Below are 18,305 nucleotides of genomic sequence, written 5' to 3' on the forward strand. Positions count from 1 at the left end.
CATCCATTTTCTGGTGCCTCTGACTACCTTAGATCTCCCTAACCTCTCTGGATCATTGGCTGGGTAACTGATGAAAATGATGGCTTTTCTCCAGAAAAAATGCCCAGCTATGGAATCTGCAGACAGTGCCCTAAGGGCCACAGAAATCCTTGCTCCACTGCCTCCATCTGCAGCCCAGTTCTAGCCTTCTGCAAGATGCCTGCCCCTTTCTGCCTCACCCACTTCCTTCCGACCTCTACCCCACTATACTCACCTACTCTATCACCTCCCAACCACTAAGTATCTCTTTTTGCTCTTCTTGCTCCATCTCTGGGGACAGGTGCCTGATCCAGACAAGCTAGGCAGGAAACAACGGGTGGTTAAACAGTGGAGAAGGGGGCGTGGGGTGGCTACTCTAAGCTCAGCCCCAATTAGGGCAGGACTAAAGTTAAGCTCGGGTCCTAAGGTGGAGCCTAGGGAAAAACTTTGGAGTTTGAGACTTGGGCATCCCCTGGTGGCCAAATGGCCCCAAATGGAAGATAACACCCTGTGGAAGACAGTAAGGAAAACACCATCCATCACAGCCATTCTCTCTCTTACCCTTCTCTCTTTCTCTCTCTCTCTCTCTCTTGCTTTCTCTCTCTCTCTCTCTCTCTCTCACACACACACATACACACATACGCACACACATACACAATCACAAGACACATCCCCAGAGTTTTTCTCCTTTTTTAATCAATGACCACCTTATCCAGCTTTGGAAACCTGGACAAAGAGGAGGCTGTGAAGAGGCCTGGTTCAGTGTCTGAGGGTCTCTGAATGAGTCTGTATCAGCAGGTGGGCCCCAGCTGGGCCTGTCCAGGGGTTCAGCACAGCAGTTTCCTGAGTAAGAGCCAGCCCCACCCTCAGGGCAGCACCCCCGTCCATAAAGAAATCAAGGCCCTTCAGGCTTCAGCCTTTTTCTAAGGCCCTCAGGACAGTCAATAAATAGGTTAGATTCTGAGCCAGGCCTGGGAGGAGGGAGTGTACAAAGGACAGGATCAGCTTCCCAGGGATCCCAGTGATTCCTAGGTATTATCCTGCCCTTTCCCAATAAGGAAGTAAATAAATAGACCTCCAACTCAGAAACAGGGACATTGGAACAGGGGAACCCTCCCCTTGGAGTTAGTAATTAAGTCTCATGTTAAAAACAAACCAGCCCCAGCCCCTGCCAGTGTCTACAAAATCCTACAGGATGGGGTGAAGGGCTAGCCTGCTTGGGGGTACACGGTACCCAGCCCTGCAGGGTCCTGGCGGTCTCATGTCTGTTCTGCAGCTCCTGGGGCTCCCTCCTCCTTTGGGGGTGGCTCCAGGAAAATCGGGGTGATTGACGGTGGCTTCTTCACCCTGGGAAGATAATAGGAAGTCATTAGCTATGTCCCCTAATCCCACCAGTCTCCCATTTCCAAGGGCAGAAAAGAGTCACTCACGAGTAGGGAGAGGCTGGGACCCCCACTACCAGGAAGTGGTTCTTCTTGCGAAACAATCTCCACAGGCCCCGGTGGTTGCCACGCACATCCAGGTCCCAGATATGGAGGCACTGGTGGGGGTGATGTAGGAGGAGAGGCATGGGTCGGAGAACAGTGGGGAGGGGCTACTGAGGTCCCCTGGCCCAGCCCCCACCCCTCCTCAGCAGCCTCCTCAATTTGCTAGAGGCAACATCTTCTAGAATATGGGTTTGGGTGAGGGGTTCGGAGTGTATGAAGAAAAGGTTCTGAGGTAGAAGATCCCAGAACCAAGGCTCCCTGTATCTTGGGGAGTATTCCTAGGGTAGGTGTGGTATTGGGGCACCTTGGCAAGCTGGGTCCATGTGGTGAAGTCATCATCTCTCTCCATCCGGATAAAGGCCACGTAGGTGCGGCCCTCTGTGTCTGGCAGGAAAGAGTCTTCACAAGGGTTCTTGCTATGGTCCAGAACCTCAGCTTCACTGCAGCAGGGGTTGGGAGAAAAAGGCCAAGACAGGGCCTGACTCATGGGTGTACCACACAAGGCCCCATGCTTATTTGTTGCCATCTTGAAATTCTTAATACTTTTTGAACACAGGTGCCTGATTTTCATTTTGTACTGGGCCCCATAAATCATGAGGCCGAAACCACCCGTATTTGACTCCTCCTCACTCTCTGCCATATACCCCTACTGTTGTCCTAGGCCATACCTGAGCAGCCTGTGAACTTCCACTTCATAAGCTTCCTTCTTCAGACTGAAGGAGAGGAAGAAACAGGTCAGGGAAGGGGATAGCCCCTCAAGTCCCAGGGGCAGGGCAAGGGGTCACATGCGAACTGGGGACAACAGGGCCAGGGTAAATACACAGTTGGAAGGGACTGTGAAGTACTGGTCATCAAGGCTCCTACATATCCTCCCCTTTGCCTTGTCCCCAGCCCCTACCTGTCCACGTTCCTGAACTGGACGCCTGGAACCGTGTTGAACTTGTGCTTCTTGAAGTAGGCCTCCTGGAGTGGGTATGCGGATGAAAATCAGGGCCTCACATGGTCTGGCCCACACCTGCCCACTGACCCATCACATAGCCACAAGGCCCACAAATGCAGGCCCCGCTAATTTCCTCCTATCTTCCCCTCCTCTTTGCAATAATATTCTTGGCAGGCTCTCACTACCTTTAATTTGGGCTCAAGCATTGCCAGGGAGTTCATGTCCACACTAGCAGCTCATGCTAGTCTGAGCTAGCTTGAGCTAGTCTCTGTCCCCAGTGGTTCTCCCTGGGTCTGCTGTTCTAGAGCCACAGAAGCCAGGAACAGGTCCTGCAGAGGGTGGTGGGCAAAGGGACAGGCTGGACTGGGAGACAAAACTGTTGTGACTACGGTACTGAGAGTGACCTGAGGTAGATGCCTGCCCCTCTCAGGGAGATGAGTGGGGATCTTGTATAAGCTAGCCTCTGAGGGCCTTTCTGGCTTCTAGGAGGTTCCACTGGAAGCTATCCATTCCTTCCTGCTGGGCTGTCTCAAGGCCTCCCTTGCTACAACTGCGGAGTGGCCCTTTGGACACAGCCGTGTAGTGGGTGGGATCCTGGGGACCTCCCTGTTTCCTTCAGGCTGAATCTTAGGCCCCAGCACTAGCAAGGACAGGAGAGGGAGGAGCTTGCTGGGCTGGATAAGTGCTTGGTGGCAGAAATACCCTCTCCACACCCACAGTCTAGTGCTCAGAATAGTAGTAATAAAAATAATACCAGCTAACCCTTATATAATGTTTACAGTTCAAAGCAATTTACATATATTAACACATTTAAAACCTCATAACCTCACAACCCTATGAGGTAGATAGTATTCTAATTCTCATTTTACAAATAAAGAAACTGAGGTAAAAGAGGGTAAGTCATTTCCCCAAGGTTACATGGCCAGGAAGTGGCAGAGCTGGGGTTGCTCCAGAGTCCATGTTCTTGCGCTACCTGCCATACCGTGACCCCCCCTCCAACACCCCCGCCTCCCACTCACATGGAAGTAGCCGTTCATGTTGAGGCCCACGATGCCAAAGTGGTAGGATCGGGAAACGTCAGGGATGATGCACTCCCGACCTCGGCGCTGTTCCGGCATCCGCATCCACATGTCCCAGTCCCAGAGCTGGCAACATGGAAAGTTATGAAGGTTAAGAGCTTCCGAGCCAGCAGGGGAACCCAGCCCACTCACCCTGCCCTGCCAGGGCAACCTTTTCCGGTGTGGGCCACTTGGGCTCCAGCTCCTCCTTGTACAAGGACTTCCTGAGCACCCAGCCCAGCCCAGGCATGGTCTCCACACGGTACAGCAGTGCTGGGTCCTCAGCTGTGTGTTCATACCCCTGGGGACAGGGGACCATGGTGGGAGGTATTAGCTTGGAGCCTCTACAAACTCCCCAGCTGACCCCTGGCCACTCAGCCTACCTGGTCATTCCAGGCAGAGATACAGTACAAGCTGTCATCCTCTTCCAGCAAGTGGATGGACTGGCTCAGGAAACTGAGAGAGGCAGGGTCCAGGGGTTCAGGGAGGAGCAAGGACAAACCCAGTCACACAGTGATGCAGAAAGAGCTGGAGATGGCACTCAGGAGTCATGCCTCCCTCCCGCTTCCCCCAAATCCCCACTGTTTCCATTCATCCTTCCTACTCTTTACTCAAGGTTACATGCAAAGAGTCCAGCAAAGAGGCCCCATGCAGCCTTTAGGAGCTGCAAGGAGGGGCACTCCCCTCACCTGAAAAAATCCACAGCAATATCCAGGTCCTCTTCCAGAACTACAGCAAACTTGGCTTCCTGCAGAGGGAGGGGGACAACATGATCCCTAGGCGGCCTTTCCCATCCCATGTCTCCTCCACCCCCATCCCACTTCTCAGGTAGCACTATCCCCATTTTTCAGATCAGGAGGATGAGGCCCAGAGAGCAGAAAACCAGACTTTATGCCCATGTTTCTCCTCTCTAGGCCCAAGAGTTTTGTCCTTACTACTCACCGGAAACAGGTTGAAAGTGGCAGTGAGGCTGGCCTTGTAGTGCTGGATGGGGAACAGGTATAGGGCACATGAGCTCTGGGGTGGATGGTGGGGCCAGGTGTCTGCCCCTTCCATCCCTGCCTGGGGAGTACCTGAGACACGCGGGCATTCTTGATGCTGATGGGAGTGTGCTGGATGCCCCTCAGACCAAACAGTGCTACCACGTCCATAGGTTCCTGGGGGGCATGGCCACTGGTCATCCTGTGAGCCACCTTCCCCCTGCCCACCTCTGTAGGCTCTGACACACCAAGCCTGCCACATTTCACAGCCCTTGCCCGGGCTGTCTTCCTTACCAGTCCTCGGTGATCATTGCTGCTTGGCACCCGCAACCCTGTGCTCTGCTCAGCCCAAAGCCCAAAGCCCCACTCACCTCATAGTAGCCATCGATGAAAACTGTTATCATCTGAGGAGACACCCCCTGGGCTGAGAGCAGAGAGCGCAGCATCCTGGGGAGCCCAGGGATGGGTTAGGACTCTTTGTCTCCCAAACTCAGGGTTTCCCTGTGCTTATAGATGGGCCCACATCCCCCGAGTTCACCCACATGTGAATGGACCTCTCTGTTGTCTTTGAGCCCACCTCAAGTGTTCCTCCTGCAGGTAGATGAGCCTGGGGCTCCCACCCGCTGAGCACCTGCCTGTTCAGTGCTGGATGTAGCCCACTCCCAGGCTCACCTGTACAGGTAATTGGGCCGGTTCCCTGCAATGACAGCCACAGGCACATTGAGGACCTTGTTGTCTGGGAGCTGAGGGAGAAACAGCTTTTAGCTCTTGCCTTACTCTCTCTTCAAACTGGGATCCCTACCTAGGGAAGCGGTCTTGAGGGGAGAGGGGGACTTCAGGGAAAAGGCAGAGGGTCTTCACTGTCTTGGGCCCTCCACACACTCAGCTCAACTCCGACTCCAGGTCTTTGCTCACGTGGCCTGCCCCTTCCCCCTCCCATCAGAATGTCCCATCTCTCAGAGCTCAGTGTAAATCCTCAGCTCCTGGTCCCTCTCAGGCTGGGGTAGGGAAAGTCCAACCTGGATCTTTCCTAGGGCCCTTGCCAAGCTGGGAAGAAGTCCAAGCCTCATTGCCTAAGGCCCTACTCACTGGGTCAGGGCTGAACTCGATGGGTGTGGGGTCCTTGCAGCTGCACACACTCCCATAGCCCTCAACTTTGCTGCAGAAGCGCCGGCGGCGACGGTTCAGTTCTGTGTCTGCCCAGTGGCACTCTGCCTCTGAGGGAGGGATACGGTCAACAGGGTGGGGGCATGAGGCTACTGCGGTCTGGATAACACCAGGCACCCAGTCAAGAGAATAAAGCCCCATAAAAAGCACCCAAATGCCCACCATCCCCAGCACAGGCATTATCCCAGAACCGAGCCCCCATTAACCCCACCTTCGGCTGCGCTCAGTGGCACGTCTGTCTTTAGTAGGACTGGGTCCCCCCAGGACGAGAGGGCAGGTGACTTAGAATGCTTCTCCCCGAGGACAGGACCTGGCAGGGGGCAGGAATGAGGGGTAATGGCAGGCTCCAGTTTTGGAGCTTCTTCCCATCTCCCTGCCCATTTTCACCCAACCCACCACCACTGGCTCCTATTTGCCTCCCACCCCACCACCTCTCCTGTAGTTCTGCTCCTCTCAGGCCCTTAACACTACAGGGTGGGTGGCCTATGGTGGCGGTACCTCCTTTTCGTCCCACGAAGGCCCAGGTGTCCCTCCAGCCCAGAGCAGGGCCAGCCTGGCTGCCTAAGCTCCTCAGTAGAGCCTTGGCTGTGTCCTTGAGGTGGAAGGAGCCCTCATCCTGGGAAATCAGAAAAGGTGGTCAGCTTGACCAGCCTGGTTCCTAGAGGCCTGGTCTCATGGAGCACTATGTGTCAAGCACCACGTAAAACCTTTTACTTAAATCAGCTCATTAAATTCTCACAACCACCATTTGTGGTTACTATCATTTCCCAGATAAGAAAACTGAAGGCTTAGAGAGATTCTGAGAATCACCCAAGGTCACCGTGCTAATAAATCCTTATCATAATCCCACATCGTCGGCACCTGTCCCCTGCTACCTCTCTGCCCTCTTCCCACCACTCTTCTCCCCTCCCCTACTCTGCTCCAGCTCCACTGGCATCCTTGCTGTTCCTCGAGCATGCCAAGCTCTTTCCCACTTCGGGGCCTTTGCACTTGCCATTCTTTATATCTAGAATGTTCTACCGCCACATATTTACATGGCTCACTTCGTACTTCTTCCAGCTTTCTGCTCACATTTCCTTTCCTTACAGAGACCTTCCCTTTCTAAAATACATCCCCCACTACTGTTTCCCTTGCTTTATTTTCTTCCTCATATAAGTTATCATTTCCTGACATTAAGCATTTATTTGGCTGGTTTTCTTTATCTTGCCCTGCTGGAGTAAACTCCTTAAGGGTAGGGACTCTTGTCTTGCTTCCCATTGTACCCCTGTACCCAGAGCAGTGCCCGGCACACAGTAGGTACTCAATAGCTATTTGCTCAATTAATAAAAATGACAAGGCTCATATTGGTACCTGAGTCACCTTCCTCCAGAGGCTCTTCCCACTGTGCCATATTAGGGGCATAGAACCCAGGGCCATGCGCAGGGTTGGAGCTGGGGGCGTAGGGGATGGGGCCAGGGCAGAGTTACTGACCTTGACGGTGCAGATGAGCACTCGGCCGGGTGCCACCATGTTGAGGAACAGCACCATGGCCTCATCCTCATGAGGTGAGTATGTGTCAAACACACGCTTTGCCATCACATGGCCCTGGCAGGGGACACACCAGTCGTGAGTTAGTGTCACCAGCTAGGAGGGCTCAGCTTCAGCCCTCCAGGTCCCCCACCCCTAGAACCTCACCGTGGCCTGGTTAAGGACGATGACATGGATGCCACGGCCCTGCTCCCGGGCCTCATCCTCCAGCACCTAAAGGGTGGCAGAGACAAAGTCCAACTCTTCACTCTGGCATTCAAGAGCTCTCTGTCTTATTGGCACTTAAAAAAAAACCAAACAGCTGCATGAAATGAAACCCCTCCTGTCTATCTATGCCTCTGTTCACTTCCAACCCAGCTTGACGGCCACCTACCTCTTCCAGGAAGCTTCCATAGCATCCCCATCCAAAGAGATCACATCTTTCTACAACAGTCCTTTCGACAGCTTTCATGGCTTCTTAGAGCCCTGGACCATCTCTGCCTCATGCTGCCAATATCATAATCTACCAGACTGAGCCCCTGAAAGCAGAGCCAGGTCTGATTACCTCCAGGTCCCCGGTGCTTGGAACAAGGCTAAGGCTATAGAAGGGGCCAGGAAGTAGTTGTGAAATCAATCAATCAATTAATTAACTGCCTACTAATGACCACTTCTGATAAAATCCCATTACATATATTACATTTCACATATTTTTCATTTAATCCTGACAAGTAGATATCATTAGTTCCATGTTACAGATGAGGAATGGTGGCCTCCAAAGTCACACAGGTAGAGACTGGCAGAGGTGCAGTTCCCATTCAGGCAGTGGACCCCAGAGACAGTGGACCACACCATGAGTAGAATAAAGTGACTGTACACCAAACGCCAGCCCACTCACCGTAGTGCCATCCACTGCCACATATACTTTGCTGCGGCTTGAGTATACCTCCACATCCAGGACCCTTCGGGGACCACTGCCTCTGTGCCGTGGGGGCTCCAATCGGCCCAGGGCCTCATCTGTGGGGGTATGACAGGTCATGGAGATAGTCTCTTCAGCAGTCTCAACCCTTGGGATCTGCCTGCTATTTCAACCATGAGATCCCAGGGAAACCCCCTGACACACACACCAATCCCATCCTCAGCCTGGCCCCACCATAGTCTTGCTCCGGCTCTGGGTCTTCATTGGCCTCGCTGATTGCTCGGCGAGTGTCCAGAATCAACTTGATGTTGACAATGACGGTCACCAATAGGAAAAGCACAGCCCCTGTCTGAGAGAAGGGGTAGGGTTGACTGAAGAGGGATACTCCCTCCAGATCACTGAGGGTCTTCCTGAAAAGAGGGCCCTGGCTGCAGTGATGACACAGGGAGAACCTGGGGCCTCTCTCCTCCTTCTGTCTGCTCAGTTTTACTCCCCCAACCAGCATCCAGTTTCATGACCACCTCCTCAATGGATGCCCCCCTGACCCTTCCCCCTTTATCAGGGCCCTCCCTACCCAGTGCTCCTGTATTCTTCCATTTGAGGCCTTGATTTCCTTGGTCCCCTCCACAATTAATTACTAGAGGTGGAGTCAGTCTCACAGAACCAAGCAGGGATCAGAAGACCTGGGTCCTAGCCCTAACTGCCTGACTCCTTGGCAAAGCCTTCTTGATCAGACTTCAGGTTTCTGTCATAAGCCTAAGAGGTTGTACTTGGGTTCTGATTCCAGAACTTTGGGCAGAAACCACTGCCTAGCAGGGACATGACACAAAGAGGTTTCCTCTCTAGGAATCTGCTATCCCTTTCCAGGGTGTGGACAACCAAGATGGGTCCCAGTGCCCAACATCTATCTAGGCAGGGGTAAAGCTGCAAAGGCGCTCCTAGGAGATTTGGGACATCGCTATACCTGACAGAATCTCCGCAGGGCCCGCTGGTTGGTCAGTTTATACTTCCAGGTAAGATACCAGCTCCGTTTCTTCCGAGCCCCAAAGGGCTTCAGGGGGCTGGGCTTCCAGTCGTCCATGCTGGATTGGGGGGGTCACCACTGTCCTGGCCAACCCATGCTTTCAGGAAACTGAGGAGACCAGAGAACACATGGGGTAAGGTGTTCCTCCCAAAGTCGGATGCCTTCTGGGAGGACCTTCCAATAACTCTTCCATGCAGGCATCCATGTTGTTGTGTGACCTGGGTGAAGTGGCTCAACTTCTCTGGGAAGGAAACCTTCAAAGGGGTCAGATCACCTGGAAACTCCCCTGGGAAGGAGAACTGACAGGGCTATCTAGGGACCCAGAGGGGGAGGCCAAATAATCGGCTTTCACGGCCCCTCAGCCACAGAAAGGTCCAAGCCCCAGGCCGTCCCAGTCCTGGGCTGGGCTAAGGGCAGCGGCTCCCCCCTGCCCCCCATTCTCCACCCCCTTCCGCCCTCGCCTCCTCCTATCTGACCCAGCTCTTCTCCTCCCAGGGCTCTGGACCGCTGGAGTCTTAGGGAGACCTGTCCCGGCATCGCCACCCATCCCGGACCCCTGCACAGAGGCACTCACGGCTCACGGGGCCCGGGCCCCGCTCGGGCCCCTCTGGGGCCCGCACTGCTCAGCCCGGCGCGCCGAGGCCTCCGCCTCCTCCATGCCGCTCGCTGCCCCGCCCCGGCCGGCCCGCCTCCCCGCTTCCGCCGCCGCCGCCGCCGCCGCCGCCACGGGGTGAGAGGGCGGCGGGCGGTGCTTAAGGCGGTGGCGGGGGCCCGGGGCGGGGAAGCTGTAGCCGGTGATACCGCGAGTCTTCAGCCCCTCTGCAGCTTCGCAGCAAGCGGGAGGGGTGACTGCTGGTGGAGAGCCGCTCCCTCGCCTTCAGCACTGCGGGGTGGTAAACCCGATTGATTCGGAATCCTAGAGCCTTGAACTAGACCACACGGCACCCCAGGTTCAGAGGGGCTACGAACACAGATACCCCTCCCCTTGCTTGGGCAAGGCTACACTCAGGTCTAGGGCATGCGTGCCACCTCTGGAGGCTAAGGGGAATGAAAAACCTGGTTTCTACCACTCACCTAGACCTTGTTACTTCATGTCTAGGTTCCCTTCTGTGTGAAATGGGAATACCCTTATATGATGCTTACTGTATGCCAGTCACTGTTCTAAGCAGTTTACTATATTAACTAATTTAATTCCACAACAACCCCATGACGTAATACTACTATTATCTCAATCTTATAGAGAGAAAATGAGGCACAATGTCACAAGGCTGGGGGAGCTAGAATTCAAACAGCAACCGCCTGGCTCCAGGTCCCACTTAACCCTTGCACTATATTGACAATAATTATATGAACTTACAGAGTTGTTGTGAGGGTTAAATGAGATAATACATACACAGCACTTCACTTATCACAGTGTTTCTCAAACTTTGCTTTGCATCAGAATCACTTAGAGGGCTTGTTAAATCGCAGATGGGTGGGTTCCATTCTTAAGAATTTTTGATTCAGCAGTCTGGGGCAGAGCAGAATACTGAATTTCTAACAAGTTTCTAGGTGATGGTGATGCTTATTTGAAGTGAGTGGGTAGCCATGGAACAATTTAAGGGGGGAAGCAATATAATCTGATTTAAGAGCACATTTACTGTTAAGTGGAGAGTGGATTACAAGGAGACAGAGGAAGTCAGAAGACCAGTTAGATTTTTTGAACTCTCCATATTCCATCTACTTCCTAAATGGTGGGATGATGTCCCCAAAATGTTAACAGTTACCCATGGATCCAGAGATCCTAAGGAAACATATATTACTTAAAATTATAAAGGTAACCATTAGATGAACTAAAAATAATGATAGAAATATATAGGACCAATGGAAGAGGGAAGTAGAGTGCAAGTGAGGTAAATCCATATTGATCATAATAGGAAGTCAGTAGACAATGTTTAAAATTAAGAAGTAGTGGTATAAGCCTATTGTGGGGTTATGAGTATAAACACCAGAAAAAAAAATAGCTAAAAGTGGTTGCCTCTGGGGAATGGGACTAGAGGTGCGAAAGGATAGGGAAGGGGTAACTATCTTCATTGTAAATTCTGTAACCATGGGTTGGAATTACTTGGATTAAAAACCAAAATCAAGCTGAAACATAAGTTTTTCGTGGCTCTTCACTGCCTGTAGAATAAAATCCAAACACCTTAGAACCATCTTCTATAACCTTGTTACTCAAAGTGTAGTCCTGATACCGGCAGCATGGCCATCACCTGGGAGCTTGTTAGAAACGCAGAATCTCAGTCTTCACCCCAGATTTACAGAATTGTAATCTGCATTTTAACAAGATTCCTGGGTAATTCATATGAACAGTCAAGCTTTAAAAATGTCAGTTTACAAGCAAGCATGATCTGGCCCCGTCACCCTCTTCAGCTTCAATACTGGTTGCTCCTCATTGGCCAAACTTTGCTTTCCACTCCCTTAGTCTAAATGCAGTGGCTACACTGGGGGTGTATGAGTGTGTGTGTCAGTGGCTAGCAAAATTCTAACCACTATTTTAGGCCCAGCTCCTCTACTCTAGGAAGCCTTCCAAAACCCTCTGCAGCTCTCTGTTACCATTGTGCCTGAAACTCTCACATCCCTGACTGAGCATGCTTACTTAGCCTTCCTTCAGCAAACATTTATTGGACGCCTGCTGTGTGCCTGGCTAGCTAGATTCAGTGCCAAAGTGGGGAGAAGGCTCTGTGAGCTCTCCGAGGGTTCCTTCAGGTGCAAATCCAGGATCGCCCAGCCCTACGCATTCCAGATGCGCAGCACTCGAATATACGTGTACACACACACACACACACACACACACACACACACACACACACACACACACACACACACACACACACACACACACACACACACACACATCGCTTTGCGCGGCTTTTCTGAGTGTTACGGCGCCCTCCTTCCGCCCCCGCGCGGCGCGGGCGGGGACCCACCGGTTCCGCTCGGCACTAGCAGCGGAGACAGGAGGACCCCCGGGAGCGGGATTCCAGCGTCCGGTCGCCCAGCCCGGTTCAGGCTTAGGCCCGCATGGAGGGGACTGCGGAGTCTCAGACGCCTGACCTGCGAGACGTGGAGGGCAAGGTGGGCAGGAAGACCCCTGAAGGGCTGCTCCGCGGGCTGCGAGGCGAGTGGGAGCCGGGAACCTCTGGTGCCCTACTGCTCCCCGGGGCGCCTAGCAGGGGCCACGGCCTGGGGGACAAGATCCTGGCGCTGAAGATGGAGCTGGTGAGTGTACAACTCACGCCCCAGAGTTGGGCTGGAGAGGAGGGAGTTAAAACGCCCCACCTAATTCCTCAGGGTCTCTCCCATATCGATACTTATACCCTAGGGCCCATTAATTGCCCCCGCCCCCCCGGAGAGTGGGGTGTTGATGGGTCCTGAGAACTCGGGGTGGGAGACACAGGTTCTTGGAAGTTTTTCCTGCCAAATAATTGGAAGGGGAGAGAGAACCTAGCACAGCACAAATCTCCCCCACTGCTGCCTCACCCACCACAGGGCCACCTATCCCTCCAGCCACCATTATAGAGCAATCAGTGTTTTCTCCTCCTGCAAACTGGGCCCAGGGTTTGTTCTTCTGAGGACCCAGTGTTCATGACAGGATTCAGCATGGAAGAGATTCGGATTAAAACTGCCTGGACTAGATCTAAAAACATCCTCCCTTTTCCCCAAAGTCTCCCTACTCCCACTTAAAATAATTTGAAAGTTCCCAGAACCTTAGAAGACATAGAGTAACAGCACTATCAGTGCTGGTTCCTTCACCTCGGACTCAGTCTCCTCCCTGCCAACCCCCCAGGTACACTGGATATTTGGATCTCATCTGTACCTCCTTGGGGAGAAGAGGCAGAAACAGGCACCCTCTTCCTTCCCTGCTGCTGCTGGTCTAGATTCTGAGCCAAAAGGGCAGTTGGGCCCCTCCAGGCTCCCCAGGGCCCTGATTCCGGTGAAGGGGGTGATTTACACCTGCCACCACTTTGCAGCCAGTTCTGGGGAGCTGAGGAATTGCCAGCTGCTCTCTGGCCCAGAACCAGGTGGCCACAGTGAGGGCGTGAGTTAATAAGTCTTCCTGGAGCCCCATCGTGTGCCCATCTCTGTGCCAGGCTGAGCTGTGAGGGAGCAGGGGAGGAACTCCCAGATAGCCGGAGAAGCTAGGAGGAGAGGCTTGTGGGCAGAGCAATCAGGGAAGGCTCCCTGAGGGAAGGATTTGAATGCCATCTGTGCACTTGGCCTCGAAGGTTAGAGGTGAGCCAAACTCTGCAGAATAAGGCTATGACTGTGCCCACCTAAGGGAGGGGCCTGGCTTTGTCTCATTGTACACTCTTTAGCTCAAGGCCTACAATGAACCTACCTGGAGTGCCCTGCTTTGGAAACTTTCATCAAGTGCACGTAATAGGCATCATGCTGAGCACTTTATAAGATCTCTTAATCCTCATGGCAATCCTATTAGGTAAGTGATATTTTATGAAGAAACTGAGGCATAGAGCATACAAAAAGTAAAAAAGCAGAGCCAGGCTTTGAACCCAGGTGATCTGTCTACACTTTACATCTACCATTGAGACCTGCTTTGTGCCAGACACTTTAAACACATTTATGCTATTGAAATGAGAAAAGCAGTCATCATTTTCTTCATCTCACAGACGAAACATGCTTGCCGGTGTTGAGGGGTTTGTGTGAGCTCCCTCAGGGAGCCAGTGGAGGAGCCATGCCTAATCTCTCTGGATCTCTTTTCTGCCTTTGGTGGAGATTACCTATTTGTAAACTTTAAGGGTGTACATTTAACTTCTGATTAGGTCGTTCTGCATTCTTACCCAGGCTGGCCTGGGGCCCTAGGCTGCCCATGAAGGGCATGAGGGAGGGAGCCTCGGGGCCAGAACAGGGAAAGTCTCCCTATGTGCTGCAAGGATTCCTACCCCATTCTCTTCTCCCTCCTGGGACCAGGATGTCATTGATCTCTTTATGTACTCTGCCCTGCCCACTGGGTTGCACCCAGGAAGGACAAGAGCAGGGTGGGGGGATTCCCCTGGAGCCACTGAGCTGGTCCACACCCTGTAAGTATTGTCCTTCAACTGTCCTTTTCCCAGCTCTCCTGCCAGGAGGAAGCAGGCCTGCCTTTAAGGCCAGGGGCGTCCCTGCCTCGAGTCCTCTTCCCTTCTGCTTCTCTCTCCTACTGAAAGTTTGGTGAACCAGCCAGACTCTGGAATATGTGGGAAGGGGAAACAATAGCAACCTCCCCTACTTAATGCTCCCACACAAAGAACTGTTGCTACAACAACCCACCCCCATGAAACAGTTTGAGAAAAAGCTTTTAGGTAAGGAGAGTGGGAGGCATGGGTTCAAGTCCCAGCTCTGCTCCTGAATCATTTTGTGATCTTGAGTAGTGCCCTCTCTCTTGGCCTCAGTTTTTCTGCCCCTTGAGGGGTGGGGGCTGGGGGATTTGTGGGACCAGATGATCTCTGAGAGCCTTTCTAGTAACAATAGTCTGAGAATCTAAATCCATGATCAGGGAGTTAGGACTGGGGTCTCGGGGGTTTTTTTTACCCCAGGCATGATTTAGATTGAGTGATGAGGGAGTCATCCTTGTGACCTCCAGGCTGGGCAGAGAGTCTGATGTGTATGCGTGAAGGGGAGGAGTGGGGAACCTGCATCCCGCTGGGAAGAGAATTGGGTTGGAGTGGCCTCTGAGGCTACATGTCTTCTGAGATGTTTGTCCCCTCTCTATTTCCAAAGAGATGGTGTGAAATGAGTGTTTCTTTTTTCTGGCGGAAAGCTTTGCACTCTTCTGCTCTGGGGAGTAATGTCACAGTCAAGGAATCCCACTGTTAAAGGACTACAGAATCTGGTCCTCAGATTCATTTCCCACCAACATGAACCCTGGGACCAGCAGAGGGGCCAACGAAAGTAAAGGCAAGAGAATCACAGAACTGGATCTGACCTACCCAATCCTAGACTACCATAAATGAGCTGGGCATGACCGGATTTCAGGGAGTGTGGGTTAGGGAAGGAGGGAGACAGACTAATAACTCAACTACAGGATGATAAGTACTATTGGAACCCAGGGAGAGCTTCCTGGAAGAGTCTTCATTATAGAGTGACAAGGTCAGATTTGTGCTCTGGAAAAGCTTTGAATTGGAGGAGACACATGCTGTTTTCTCTGGTTGGAATGCCTTTCTCCACTGCTTTGTCTGGCTAAGTCCTACTTAACCTTCAAGTTTCAGCTCATGTCCCTTATTCTAGGAAGCATTTCCTTACTCCTGGGTTGGGTTATGGCCCTCCAGGTACCCACAGCCCTCTGTGCAGTAATTGTTTCACCTAGTATTTACTACACTGAATTTTTTTTTTTTGATTTTGACATATTTTATTCAAATACCAGTCTGATCACACATGGCCCAAGAACATTCAAACAATAAACCCAAAAGAAACAGATGTTAATGAGTGGTCTTCAAACATTATAGCCAATGATGCCACGCTTGCCGATGATCTCGCCAACATAAAACCACATCCACACCTCAGTGGCCACCAAACCATTCAGCAGAGCTTCCTTAACTGTGAGCTGTTTGAAGCTACCAGTTTGAGCACTACTGACTATTTTTTTCAAGCTCTGAATAGCTGTAGGGATCTCAGCAGGGGTTGGAGGAACCAGCTCAACCTTGGCATAATGCCAAAATGTGGCCAATCGAGGCTTCAAGTAAGTCACAGCAGCGTTTACCAGCGCCGGGGCCTTCTCTGCGAGGTTACGGACAAACTGGGCCATGGTTCTAGGATGGAAAGTCCGTGCACTCGAACGGCCAGCTGAATGTCACCCCCTGGAAGGACCACTAAACTGAATTTTAAGTGCTTGTGTCATTATCTTATTCATTAGACTGTGAACTCTCTGAGGACAAGAAATGGTGTCTTTTCTTCATTTATGTAACACAATGCCATTCCTATAAGAAACACTGAATAAATATTATTCCATGACTGAATGGATTAATTCCACCTTGAGGAAGGGCAGGGACGTCTTCCTAGAGGAGGTGGGATTTGAGTTGGGCCTTGAAGAATGAATAAAGTCCGCGGGAATTCCAGCGCAAGATGGCAGATTGAACACATTCCATTCCCTCTTGGAACTGAATGAAAAAGCCAGGAGGATTATTGTAAAAGCCATAAAGCCATTATGACCACAAGAACAGAAGAGATGATGAGAACAAAATTTTGGAAGCTGAAAAGCAACCCATTTTGCAAAACAGAAACCCTCAACGGTCTCAGGAGTTGGAAGCACCAGGTATTTTTGGAACTGGGAGTGCAAGTAGAGCTGAAAACAAAAGGGTTGGTGAATGTCTGTTGAAGAATCATACTGTAAGATCCCTTGCCTAACTGGGCAACCAGGTGCCAGCCATTCCTTTATTCTATCAGAAGACAGGAAATGTAAGTTTTGGAAAGAATAGAACATAAGGAAGGAAGGAAAGGGAAGAGGAAGGAAGGAAGAAAAAAAGGAGGGAGGGAGGGAAGGAAGTGGGGGAAGAGGGTGGGAGGGAGGGAGAAAGGGGAAGTATAGCAGGAGATGCATTTTTAGGGTGAGAAGTTTTGTTTAATGCAGTTTGGTCATGGACTAAGACTGTTGGTTTCACTGTTAATATATTTGTGCCCAGTATAAAATAATTGAAGATAATCTCTTTTATTATGTCAGTAATAGCCTGTACGGTCTGTGGTATTTCAGTTATTTATGTCCACATCTCCTTATTGAAATAGCAATCTTCTGTTAAGCAGGGACAGTTTCTCCATTATCTTCGTAATTATTAGAAAATCCAGGTGCCCAATAATTATTTGTTTAATTGAATTAGAGTTGTGATATTCTTCTAAAAACACAAATAATTTCAGGTACTAAATTTTTGTTCTGTGCTTAGTAAGTAAGTTAACCATAATAATATGTAAAGCCAAATAGCTACCATTTATTGATTAACAAATACTTGTCAGGTAATATGCTATGCATGTTGATATGTTCCTCCCACTTCTTAAAACAAACTTTTAAGTTAGATAGTATCTTAATTTTACAATGAATAAATGAAGATTTGAAGGGGGAAAAAATCCAATTTCATATGGATCATTAATGGCAAAACTGGAATTTGAATTCAGGTCTGTTTAATTCCAGGGTTTTATTTTTCTCAGTATACAAATACTTGGTTTTATTCTGGTTTATCATTGTAGATGTGAGGGAGCAATTATTTCCTGAGTAATTCAATAAACATTTATCAAGTAACATATATTTTAAAAATAATAGAACCAAAGGTTGAGGGCAAGAGGAGTTACATGAAAATGTTCTAAATGTTATGAAATACCCAACCTTTCCCCCTACTTGGCCCCCAGAATATTGACAGGTTTGCTTACATTAGACTCTCTAGATGGGTATAGCATGGTGATTATGATGAACGCAAGAGAAAAAAAGACACAAAATAGACTGACTTTAGGCCTTACCCAGACAAATAGCCCACAGCCAGATAACTGTTAGTGAGGATCAAAGTTGGCAAGCCTCACACATGCCCTCAGTTTCCAATCAGCTTTTTAGAGACCACTCTGAAGTGTGAGCAGCAGCTAAAGATCTAAGACATCTAATGAGACCCTCTATCTATGTAGACCTAAACAAAGAGAAAAAAGCAACTTGAATAAAATGGAGATGATACAGGAGGATGAGAACTAATAAAAATCATTAGCTTGGGGCCGGCCGAGTGGCTCAGTTGGTTAAGAGCTCGCTCAAGATTTTGAGCTCTGAGCAACAGCGGTTTGATTCCTAGCCTGAGCTGAGCAGCTGCTGAGCTGCCAACAGGTGGCAGGATGGCTCAGCTTAAAAACAAAAAAAAAATCATTAGCTTAATTATATCCTTAAAGAGATAAGAGGTAATAGTACATGAACTAAAACAGGAAGCTATAAAAAGGAAAACATACAAAGAACTACAAACAATTCTGGGAAATAAAAACATGATAGGAAAAAATGAAAAACTTGGGCCGGCCGAGTGGCGCATTGGTTAAGAGCTGACTTGGGACGCCAGAGGGCCCTGGTTCGGATCCCACATATGAGGGCCAGTGACACTGCCCTCTACAGCTAAGATGCTGAACCTGGAGCTGGGCTGCTGTGAGTCGCCGGCGACGGCGTAGGCTGCAGCCATTGCTGCAGTGGGTTGCCATGGGCTACCGTGTGTAGCCAGCGT

General features: G+C 50.7%; 2 protein-coding genes and 1 pseudogene across 5 annotated transcripts in view; 1 reads left to right on the top strand and 2 right to left on the bottom strand.

Moving 5' to 3' along the window:
• Positions 1 to 688: 688 nt before the first annotated feature.
• On the bottom strand, positions 689 to 9,797 carry POMGNT1 (protein O-linked mannose N-acetylglucosaminyltransferase 1 (beta 1,2-)). Of its 3 annotated transcripts, XM_019627994.1 has the most exons (23): positions 9,671 to 9,797; positions 9,037 to 9,204; positions 8,307 to 8,421; positions 8,052 to 8,170; positions 7,325 to 7,390; positions 7,121 to 7,234; positions 6,149 to 6,266; positions 5,862 to 5,960; positions 5,573 to 5,700; positions 5,156 to 5,226; positions 4,855 to 4,930; positions 4,577 to 4,660; positions 4,446 to 4,487; positions 4,193 to 4,251; positions 3,887 to 3,959; positions 3,676 to 3,804; positions 3,465 to 3,590; positions 2,404 to 2,468; positions 2,174 to 2,218; positions 1,810 to 1,945; positions 1,449 to 1,558; positions 1,253 to 1,365; positions 689 to 989 (listed from the first exon to the last, which is right to left on the bottom strand). In XM_019627994.1, the coding sequence occupies exons 2-22, from the start codon at positions 9,151 to 9,153 to the stop codon at positions 1,278 to 1,280; spliced, it is 1,980 nt and encodes a 659-aa protein (XP_019483539.1). In that variant the 5' UTR covers positions 9,154 to 9,204; positions 9,671 to 9,797; the 3' UTR covers positions 689 to 989; positions 1,253 to 1,277. The 3 variants fall into 3 exon arrangements, with proteins under 3 accessions (XP_019483539.1, XP_019483538.1, XP_019483540.1); XM_019627993.1 differs by having other exon boundaries at positions 691 to 1,365; XM_019627995.1 differs by lacking the exons at positions 8,307 to 8,421; positions 9,037 to 9,204; positions 9,671 to 9,797 and adding an exon at positions 7,551 to 7,695 and having other exon boundaries at positions 693 to 1,365; positions 8,052 to 8,141.
• Positions 9,798 to 11,924: 2,127 nt separating this feature from the next.
• LURAP1 (leucine rich adaptor protein 1) overlaps positions 11,925 to 18,305 on the top strand; it is an 8,353-nt gene continuing 1,972 nt past the window's right edge. Inside the window, exon 1 of the mRNA XM_019627996.1 lies at positions 11,925 to 12,354. Within this exon, the coding sequence (XP_019483541.1) occupies positions 12,157 to 12,354 (198 nt within the window). The 5' untranslated portion in view covers positions 11,925 to 12,156. The remainder of the gene's footprint in view (positions 12,355 to 18,305) is intronic.
• LOC109373815 (ATP synthase subunit g, mitochondrial pseudogene) lies at positions 15,456 to 15,945 on the bottom strand (annotated as a pseudogene). Its single transcript, XR_002122295.1, has one exon. The product of XR_002122295.1 is annotated as an ATP synthase subunit g, mitochondrial pseudogene (transcript).

The sequence above is a fragment of the Hipposideros armiger genome, unplaced genomic scaffold (assembly GCF_001890085.2).
Source record: "Hipposideros armiger isolate ML-2016 unplaced genomic scaffold, ASM189008v1 scaffold_743, whole genome shotgun sequence".
Lineage (NCBI taxonomy): Eukaryota > Metazoa > Chordata > Mammalia > Chiroptera > Hipposideridae > Hipposideros > Hipposideros armiger.